This window comes from Symphodus melops, assembly GCF_947650265.1.
Source record: "Symphodus melops genome assembly, chromosome: 23".
NCBI lineage: Eukaryota > Metazoa > Chordata > Actinopteri > Labriformes > Labridae > Symphodus > Symphodus melops.
Genome location: NC_136713.1, coordinates 3,583,581 through 3,593,580, shown reverse-complemented (window position 1 = coordinate 3,593,580; position 10,000 = coordinate 3,583,581). Strand labels below are relative to the sequence as shown.

At 53.3% G+C, this 10,000-nt stretch overlaps 1 protein-coding gene across 1 annotated transcript; it reads right to left on the bottom strand.

Moving 5' to 3' along the window:
• Nucleotides 1–2,295: 2,295 nt before the first annotated feature.
• On the bottom strand, nucleotides 2,296–9,849 carry LOC306818460 (adenylate cyclase type 8). Its single transcript, XM_079336056.1, has 23 exons — nucleotides 9,587–9,849; nucleotides 9,315–9,512; nucleotides 8,940–9,179; nucleotides 7,566–7,794; nucleotides 7,335–7,484; nucleotides 7,131–7,261; nucleotides 6,930–7,041; nucleotides 6,553–6,680; nucleotides 6,325–6,483; nucleotides 5,899–6,133; nucleotides 5,630–5,818; nucleotides 5,441–5,541; nucleotides 4,863–5,064; nucleotides 4,550–4,651; nucleotides 4,342–4,469; nucleotides 4,179–4,260; nucleotides 3,951–4,109; nucleotides 3,704–3,850; nucleotides 3,530–3,622; nucleotides 3,332–3,446; nucleotides 3,132–3,256; nucleotides 2,965–3,063; nucleotides 2,296–2,850 (listed from the first exon to the last, which is right to left on the bottom strand). The coding sequence occupies exons 1-23, from the start codon at nucleotides 9,832–9,834 to the stop codon at nucleotides 2,668–2,670; spliced, it is 3,555 nt and encodes a 1,184-aa protein (XP_079192182.1). The 5' UTR covers nucleotides 9,835–9,849; the 3' UTR covers nucleotides 2,296–2,667.
• Nucleotides 9,850–10,000: the final 151 nt, after the last annotated feature.

Genomic DNA, 10,000 nt, shown 5'->3' with positions numbered 1-10,000 from the left:
CCCCTCTCTCTCTCCCCCCCCTCCTCTCTCTCTCTCTCTCTCCCTCCCTCTCTCTCTCTCTCTCTCTCCCCCCTCTCTCTCTCTCTCCCCCTCCCTCTCTCTCTCTCTCCCCCCTTCTCTCTCTCTCCCCCTTCTCTCTCTCTCTCTCTCTCTCTCTCTCCCCCCCTCTCTCTCTCTCTCTCCCCCCTCTCTCTCTCTCTCCCCCTCCCCCTCTCTCTCTCTCTCTCTCCCCCCTCTCTCTCTCTCTCCCCCTCCCTCTCTCTCTCTCTCTCCCCCCTTCTCTCTCTCTCTCCCCCCCTCTCTCTCTCTCTCTCTCTCCCCCCTCTCTCTCTCTCTCTCCCTCCCTCTCTCTCTCTCTCTCCCCCCTTCTCTCTCTCTCTCTCTCTCTCTCTCTCTCTCTCTCTCTGTGATTAGTGTCGGTCACTCATCTTTCATGTGATTTCTTGTTTCACTCTGAATCAATTGGACTCAGACTCAGCAGACTGATCCAGAACCTTCTGTGTGCCCCCTCAGTCACAGTCCATGTCAGCGGGGTCGAGTCAGTTTGATGACATGAGGAGACTGACCATGCCATAACCCCAATCAGATTCTCTGTGCTGGTTGTTACCATGACGACGACTACAACAACTACAACGACTCCATTTATTGGAGAAAAAGATGGACGTCGAAGACTAAATGAACCCTCATTGACACAAACTCTGCTCAGGCAACAACCAGAAGACAACCAGGCAACAACCGGACAACAACCAGGGCAACAACCGGACAATACCAGAAAAACAACCGGACAACAACCAGGGCAACAACCAGACAGCATCCAGACAACAACCAGACAAACAACCGGGCAACAACCAGGGCAACAACCAGACAACAACCAGGGCAACAACCAGACAGCATCCGGACAACAACCGGACAACAATCAGACGACAACCAGGTCAGCAACCGGACAACAACCAGGGCAACAACCGGACAATACCAGAAAAACAACCGGACAACAACCAGGGCAACAACCAGACAACAACCTGACGACAACCGGACAACAACCAGGGCAACAACCAGACAGCATCCAGACAACAACCAGACAAACAACCGGACAACAACCAGGGCAACAACCAGACAGCATCCAGACAACAACCGGACAACAACCAGGGCAACAACCAGACAGCATCCAGACAACAACCGGACAACAATCAGACAACAACCGGACAACAACCAGGGCAACAACCAGACAACAACCAGACAAACAACTGGACAACAACCAGGGCAACAACCGGACAACAACCAGGGCAACAACCAGACAGCATCCAGACAACAACCGGACAACAACCAGGGCAACAACCAGACAACAACCAGACAAACAACTGGACAACAACCGGGGCAACAACCAGACAACAACCGGACGACAACCGGACAACAACCAGGCAACAAAGGGTTCAACGGTTAACTTCCTGAAGTGTGGAAACATATTTAATGTGTTTGTTTCACTCATGAAGGTGTAAAAAGGTTTGAGGTGAAGAGTGAGAACAGTCAAACAGCTGCAGACGGTTGTATCAGACGAGCACTCAGGAAGTTTAACGTGTAATCAATGAGAGCAGCACGGCTCCTCTGCTGTGAGGTGGCGTGCTGGTTAACCCGCAGACAGTCGGACAGCTGCGTGGCGTTTAGGAGCTGCAGGAACTCTGAACACGCTTCTCAGTCTCTCGTTTGTCTGGGGTGGCGTGCTGGTTAACCCGCAGACAGTCGGACAGCTGCGTGGCGTTTAGGAGCTGCAGGAACTCTGAACACGCTTCTCAGTCTCTCGTTTGTCTGGAATATTTACAACATTTGAAGACAGAAGAACTCAAATCAAACTCAGAGCTCAGGAACATTTATGGAAGTATTTTATTCACTAAAGGAAACTAAAATGGGAAAAGTCATGGCTGTGATGCATTCAGGTACTGCAGGAAAATCTCAACCTGAAGGACTCAAGTTTCCAGGCTAACAGAAAACCTTTATAGTTCTTGTGTTAATATCTTTTTATTCCCCGGCGGAGATGTTGCTGATTCGATATGACCCAATGTCCAACATGAGGCTGAGATTTTAAAGTCACTTCTTCTTCGTCTCTTTTACGTCGACACTCGCTGCTCAGTGAGTCCAGGTGAAGACACTCGCTGCTCAGTGAGTCCAGGTGAAGACACTCGCTGCTCAGTGAGTCCAGGTGAAGACACTCGCTGCTCAGTGAGTCCAGGTGAAGACACTCGCTGCTCAGTGAGTCCAGGTGAAGACACTCGCTGCTCAGTGAGTCCAGGTGAAGACACTCGCTGCTCAGTGAGTCCAGGTGAAGACATCTCTTCACACTTCTTCTCCATATTCAAACGTTTTTGAGTCCAGATGACGTGAAACCAAAATCTCATGCGATTCGTGCAGAAATCTTTCCAAAGCAGCAGGTTGATGTTGCAGGTGAGTCGAACCATGAAGCCTTCGTTCACACAGATTGATGAAATAGCTCCACCTGCTGGTCAGTCCATGAACAAAATACTTTTAAAAACTCGCCATTACTCCACTAAACTTTTCACCTGTGGATTGGAACAGAAGCTGTTTGGGTGTTTGAGTCCAACGTTCACGGCTTGAGTTGGCACGGAGACGAGCTGCTCGTCCTCTGATTGGCTGTGTGACGCTCCACACTTTGTCCTACGACGCCTCCACCAGGTGGAAGCCTCCGTTCTCCTCCATCAGCTTCTCTCTCTTCCTGGCCTGAACCAGACTGTAAACCACAGCTCCCAGTGTGTTCCTGTTCATACTGAAGCCCCGCCCACCGCCACGCTCCAGGAAACTGGACCGCTCCTCGCGACTGCTCACGAAAAACGTACGAACCTGAACGAAGACACGTTACGGTGGAACCTCCTCTTTTAAAAGGAGTATTTACGTATTCCAGAAACAAACATTCGTTTTTAAAGGAACCAATCAGGACAAGCGAAATGTTCTCACCTTTCCGTGGCGTTCACTGATGCCTTTGACGTAAATGTTCCCTCTGAGCTGCCGTAGGAAGCCTCTCTCCATCAGGATGCAGCTGGTGGACTCGGGCACCTGAGGGGGGAGGGGGGTTAAAACCTTCACACAAACAGAGACACGCCCCCACAGACAGGTGAGCTCACCTGAATCCTCCCGTTGACCCCCGTGCTCTCCATCCTGCTCGCCATGTTCACCGTCAGACCCCAGATGTCGTACTGAGGTTTGGTGGCTCCGATCACGCCTGCGATCACCGGGCCGTGAGCGATACCTGCAGAGGATGTCACATGGTTCAAACGTTCACACCTGAAGGTTGAGCGAGCGGCGTGAGAACGTGCGTACGTACCGACTCGGAGCTGGAAGTCGTTCCCCGTGTGCACGTTGAAGTGTTTGAGCGTTTCCTGCATGGCGAGAGCGAACAGAACCAGCTCGCTCAGGTGATGCCACGGGTCCTCGTAGTCCTGAACGCAGCACACACATCATCATGTCTCCATGGTTAACCCCGAGCAGCTTTAACGTGATGACATCACACGTCAGGACTCACCTGTCCGTCAGGTGAGAGACCCGAAGCTGCCATGTAAGAGCTGCCGATGGTTTTTATCTTCTCCACCTCCTGGAAGAAGCCCTCATCCAGCAGCTGCACACAGAACACACCATGAAGGACACTCAGAGTGTGTGTGTGCGTGTGTGTGTGTGTGTGTGTGTGTGTGTGTGTTACCTCATCAAAGTCACTGATGATGTGGTTGAGGAGGCGGAGACACTCGACGCGCTGATGAACGAGCTCCTTCTGTTCAAAGAAGTCGGAAAAACCAGGCAGAGAGGCGAAGAGGACGCCGACTCGCTCGTACGACTGAGAGTACAGCTCCTGACACACACACACACACACACACACACACACACACACACACACACAGTTAACACCTGGACCTCACACTGACGCACGCCTCGGGTCAGGTGGCGGGTACCTCGTCGTTGCGGTCTCGCTCCAGGAAGTGCTGTGCGACGTGGGCGGGCAGGATGTTGAGCAGCAGACACTCGTTGTGCTCCCTCAGCTCCTTCATGTCCTCCACCTCCTTCCTCGCCTGCAGACGCCACAGGAAGTCCAGACGTGCCGTCGCCTCAAGCTACCAACGAAGAAGAAGCACGTGATGATAGAAATCTGGTTTCCTGTCTGAGACAAAGAGCGAGCTCACCTGTCTGCTGTTGTAGAGGACGACCACCAAGAACATGACCATGAGCACCGCACAGACGCCGTTCCTGCACAGGTGATGAGACCTGCGAGACACCACGCCGTCACGTGATTGGCTGAACGTTTATCAGCTGTCACAGTCATTAAAGCTGCAGAGGGAGAATCACCTGTGTGTCTCTATGAGGTAGGTGTAGAGGGCGGCGGCCAGCAGGAGGACGGCCAGCTTCAACACGCAGCTCAGCCGGAGGAACACCGCGCAGGTAACCATAGCAACCACCCCGCTCAGCACCATGTACTGTTCACAGAGACAGCGTCCAATCAGAAGCTCGTTTGATTATCACGTACGAAGAAACGACGTCACGGAGTCCGGCTCACCTCTGGATGTGTGCAGATGTTGATGTCAGGCCAGGTGGAAGGGGGCGGAGTCAGCAGAGAGTCGCTGCTATTGATGTGAGATTCTGATGAGTCACACCACAGCTGGAGGGAGGAAAGGAAACAAGGAAACAAGGAGAGGAGGAGGAACAATCGAAACCTTTTCCTGAAGAAACTTTTTTTCTACCCCGGGAAACAAAAGGGAGCAAACAGGAAGACTTCCACGGACGATGGCGTTGTCTGATAATCAGCGGCGGGTTAAAAGTCGTTTTCTGATTTTAAGGAAAATTTAACAAAACAACTTTCTGAAACTCACGATGTCAGAGGAGGCAACGCCGAAGTTGATGGTGATGGCGGTGAGCGTGAGCAGCGTGCGGGCATACTTCGTTTCATGAACCCAGCAGCAGAGAGACTGCAGGGGGGCGGGGCAATGCTTAAACTCCTCCCCCAGAGTCAGCAGCAGGAGCAGGAAGTAGATGCTGATGCAGACGACGAACTGAACAACCATCAGCACTAACCTGAGGACAGGTGGGAGGACAGGTGGAAGGACAGGTGAGAGGACAGGTGAGAGGACAGGTAAGAGGACAGGTGGGAGGACAGGTGGGAGGACAGGTAAGAGGACAGGTGAGAGGACAGGTAAGAGGACAGGTGAGAGGACAGGTGGGAGGACAGGTGAGATTACAGGTAAGAGGACAGGTGAGAGGACAGGTGAGAGGACAGGTGGGAGGACAGGTGAGATTACAGGTGAGATTACAGGTAAGAGGACAGGTGAGAGGACAGGTGGGAGGACAGGTGAGAGGACAGGTGAGAGGACAGGTGAGATTACAGGTAAGAGGACAGGTGAGAGGACAGGTGGGAGGACAGGTGAGAGGACAGGTGAGAGGACAGGTGTACCTGGGGGCGGGGATCAGCGCCTGCACGGCCATGAGCAGCAGCAGCAGGATGAAGGAACAAACCATGTTGGACTTGAAGAGTTCGTCTCTCATCTGGGAGTACTGAGACAGACAGACGACCAGAAATGATCATGACCGCTCACGTCACCTGAGTAATAGCCCCGCCCACTACAGGAAGTGGAGTCCTCACCTTTCCCTCCATCTGGGAGTCCTTAAACACCTGAGTGAAGGTGGTGATGTGCTCCTTCCTCATTCGCTCGCTGCTGCGGACCTCGATGGCCTGACAGATTCTCTTGTTCACCTCACGCGAGCCCGAGCGCTGCACTGCGATCTGATTGGGCAGCTGGGTGAGTGAGCCGTTAGTGAAGGTGGCGAGGATCTACAGGGAGCGACGAGGGACAAAAAGAGTCAGCTTTTTGAACCAATCTCAGGTACAGTATGATCTCATCTTGTTCTCACAAAGTTCATTCCCAGGATGTCTCCGAACGGCAGCTCGGCGCTCCACGACGTCATCTCGTCGTAGCTCGGCCGCCTCGCTCTCGGTTGCTCCGCCTCCTCTTTAAGTGCGGGACGAATCAGGTACGTGTCGATGTTGTGTTTCCGGAGAAACTCATTGCGCTCCTGGCCGTTCCCCGCCTCCGTCTCGTAGATCCCATCGAGACAGTCGAGGGTGGCCCGAGAGATGTGGATCCTCCTGAGGCGAGACGGGGACTGAGACTCAAACCTGCAACCTTCAGCATTCAAAGATCCAACTAACACGGGTCAGTCATGTGACTGATCTGACATGACTCGGGTTAGACGACCTCCTGCAGACAGTAAGGACACAGGAAGTCCCCCCTGTCTCAGCTCTGTGTGTGTGTGTGTGTGTGTGTGTGTGTGTCTGACCCCGGCACTCCTGCGGCCTCCAGACTGTTGGCGATGTCGACGTCCCAGCTCCAGATGTCAAACTGCCACTTCTGCAGACCCAGAACGCCACACAGGACCGACCCCGAGTGAACCCCGATCCTCATGTCCACCTCCTGCTGAATCTCCCGACGCACATACCTGCAGCAGACACACACTGTGGTCTCTGTGTGTGTGTGTGTGTGTGTGTGTGTGTGTGTGTGCTGGTACCGTATCGTGTTGATCATACTGAGGCCCATCTCCACGCAGCAGCGGGCGTGGCCTCTCTGCGGCTCCGGGACTCCAGACACACAGTAATAACAGTCCCCGAGGATCTTAATACGAAGACACTGGTGCTCCTTCACACACACACACACACACACACACACACACACACACACACACACACACACACACACACACACACACACACACACACACACACACACACACACACACACACACACACACACACACACACACACACACACACACAAATTTACACACACGCACACACGCACACAAATTTTTACACACAAACACACACAACGTCATTATCACAAACACAACGTAAACAGGAAGTGATGTGGTAACCATGGTGACGTCACCTCGGCCAGCCTATCGAATCGGCCGAAGAGCTCGTTCAGAGTCTTAACGAGCTCCTGAGCGGACAGGATGAGCGACAGAGACGTGAAGCCGATGATGTCAGCAAACAGGATGCTGAAAGAGAGAGAGAGAGAGAGAGAGAGAGAGAGTCACACGGGACAGACCCGAGCTGCAGAGCCACCCCCCCTCAGGTCTGACTCTACCTGACATCTCTGTAGTGGTGGATGTAGATCTTGTGGAACTGCTGAGGCAGCAGGTAGTCGTCCATGGAGGCCATGTCAGCTGTCATCTCCAGAACCAGGAAGCGAGGCAGGATGGACATGACCAGGCGCTCCTGGAGAACACAGTGACATCATCAGCACACCTGGACTCAGGCTCTTTACAGCCCGGGGGGTTTACCTGCGTACCTGTCTTTGGTTCTCTCTCTCCAGTCTCACTCGGCCTTCGATGCAGCGCCTGGTCTCTAAGAAGGACTGCCTCTGAGTCCGGTCGGACAGGTAGTGGATGAACAGACCTGCTGTGTTCATGGCCAGGTACAGCAAGGCTTTGGACAACACCTGGACAGGTAACAGACCACGTGATGGGACACCTCCAGAGTTTGTAAAGTGGGAGAGAGAGAGAGAGAGAGAATGTCTGACCTTCATGATGAAGGTTTGGTCGCCATAGTGACGGCAGACATCCAGCAGCAGGTGCAGAGTGGAGGTGGTTGCCCCGGCAACGATGGACCACAGGAGAGGAAGGGGGAGCAAGGTGTACGTGGAGAAAAGAGAGAAGAAGACGTACCAGGAGTGATCGCTCTCCGCCCAACTGAACACGCCCACAAACACCTGCAGGGTCTGAGACAACCAGCTGACCACAGACAGGTACCTGAGAGAGAGAGACGGGTACACACACACCTGAGAGAGAGACAGGTACACACACACACCTGAGAGAGAGAGACGGGTACACACACACCTGAGAGAGAGAGAGACAGGTACACAAACACCTGAGAGAGAGAGACAGGTACACAAACACCTGAGAGAGAGAGACAGGTACACACACACCTGAGAGAGAGAGACAGGTACACACACACACCTGAGAGAGAGAGACGGGTACACACACACCTGAGAGAGAGACAGGTACACACACACCTGAGAGAGAGAGACAGGTACACACACACCTGAGAGAGAGACAGGTACACAAACACCTGAGAGAGAGAGACAGGTACACACACACACCTGAGAGAGAGAGACAGGTACACACACACCTGAGAGAGAGACAGGTACACACACACCTGAGAGAGAGACAGGTACACACACACCTGAGAGAGAGAGACAGGTACACACACACCTGAGAGAGAGACAGGTACACACACACCTGAGAGAGAGACAGGTACACACACACCTGAGAGAGAGACAGGTACACACACACCTGAGAGAGAGACAGGTACACAAACACCTGAGAGAGAGAGAGACAGGTACACACACACCTGAGAGAGAGAGACAGGTACACAAACACCTGCAGGGTCTGAGACAACCAGCTGACCACAGACAGGTACCTGAGAGAGAGAGACGGGTACACACACACCTGAGAGAGAGACAGGTACACAAACACACACCTGAGAGAGAGACAGGTACACAAACACCTGAGAGAGAGAGACAGGTACACACACCTGAGAGAGAGAGACAGGTACACACACCTGAGAGAGAGAGACAGGTGCACACACACACATGAGAGAGAGACAGGTGCACACACACACCTGAGAGAGAGAGAGAGAGAGACAGGTACACACACCTGAGAGAGAGACAGGTACACAAACACACACCTGAGAGAGAGACAGGTACACACACACACCTGAGAGAGAGACAGGTACACACACACCTGAGAGAGAGACAGGTACACACAAACACCTGAGAGAGAGACAGGTACACACACACACCTGAGAGAGAGAGACAGGTACACACACACCTGAGAGAGAGAGACAGGTACACACACACACATAATCTCTTTTCTGACTACATTTCCCAGCATACCTCAGCCACAGTGGGGATGACATCACGTCCCTCTTTGCCAGAGCCAACACACAGATCACAGCCCACAGGAGGACTGACAGGCCAGCCAGCCAATCACAGGCCACGCCCCACCAACCAGACGGCCAGGTCAGCATGAGGATGAACAGTCTGGTTAGGATGTCGATGACGTTCGTGACGACAAGCGACGTTCTTCTCTGACCCGACGAAAACTGCTGATAGACCTTCTCCAAGTCAGGAGACCTGAGGACAGGTGAGTGACCCCTCTGTGACCTCTGTGACCTCTGTGTCACTCACCTGTCCTCAGGTCTCCTGACCTGAGGACAGGTGAGTGACACACCTGTGAACATCTGAAGATGTGTGAGTGTGAACCTTTACTTGAACGTGTGTTGCAGAGCTGGAATGAAGACGCCTCGCACTGACGCCCCCCGGGACACGAAGAAGTCGGCGGCGTTCACCGAGTCTTGTGTAAGACTCAACGGCACAGAGATCTTTGGGGTCATCGGGTGGACACGAGCAGCAGACGAGCGCCGTTTCTGCCAGAACGCACCGCGAGACGCCTTGTTACGGATCTGCCTGTAAGACGACACAGAGGGCAAAGGTTACCAGGGGAAAGGTCAGGATCAGGTCACCTGCTGATGACATCATACCTGTTGATGTCAGCAATGTAGGCGTCGGTGACGGTGATGCGGTGCTTTCCCCGCTCCAGGCCGCCAGCGAGCCTTAGCGAGTAAAGGTTGTGCTGGTCAATGATGTTTCTGATGGCGCTTTGCCACAGCAGCTGCTTCCTCTTCAGGCCAGGGGCGGGGCTTATGTTCATGATGATGCTGATGTCATTTTTTTGGCGTGCGGCCTCGCAGTCGCCGTTCTCCTTCACGACACAACTGTCTTCAGCCATGGTGAGGGAGGAGGTGCAGACCGCCTCCTCTGTGAACCTGATTGGTGGATGAACAGAAACACAAAGAGTGATGTTAAAGAACTCCCCCTGACCTTTGACCCCCCCTGACCTTTGACCCCCCTGACCTTTGAGCCCATCATGCAGCACTTTGTGACCTCTACAGAAA

Bases quoted from the DNA above. Each gene is read 5' to 3' on its own strand.
- LOC306818460 (XM_079336056.1), bottom strand. From the start codon at position 9,834: ATGGCTGAAGACAGTTGTGTCGTGAAGGAGAACGGCGACTGCGAGGCC. The intron at 9,180-9,314 runs GTAAAGGTTCAC...ACCTGTCCTCAG, and splicing joins GCTCTGCAACACACGTTCAA to GTCTCCTGACTTGGAGAAGG. The intron at 6,134-6,324 runs GTCAGACACACA...GTCTCGCCTCAG, and splicing joins GAGGCCGCAGGAGTGCCGGG to GAGGATCCACATCTCTCGGG.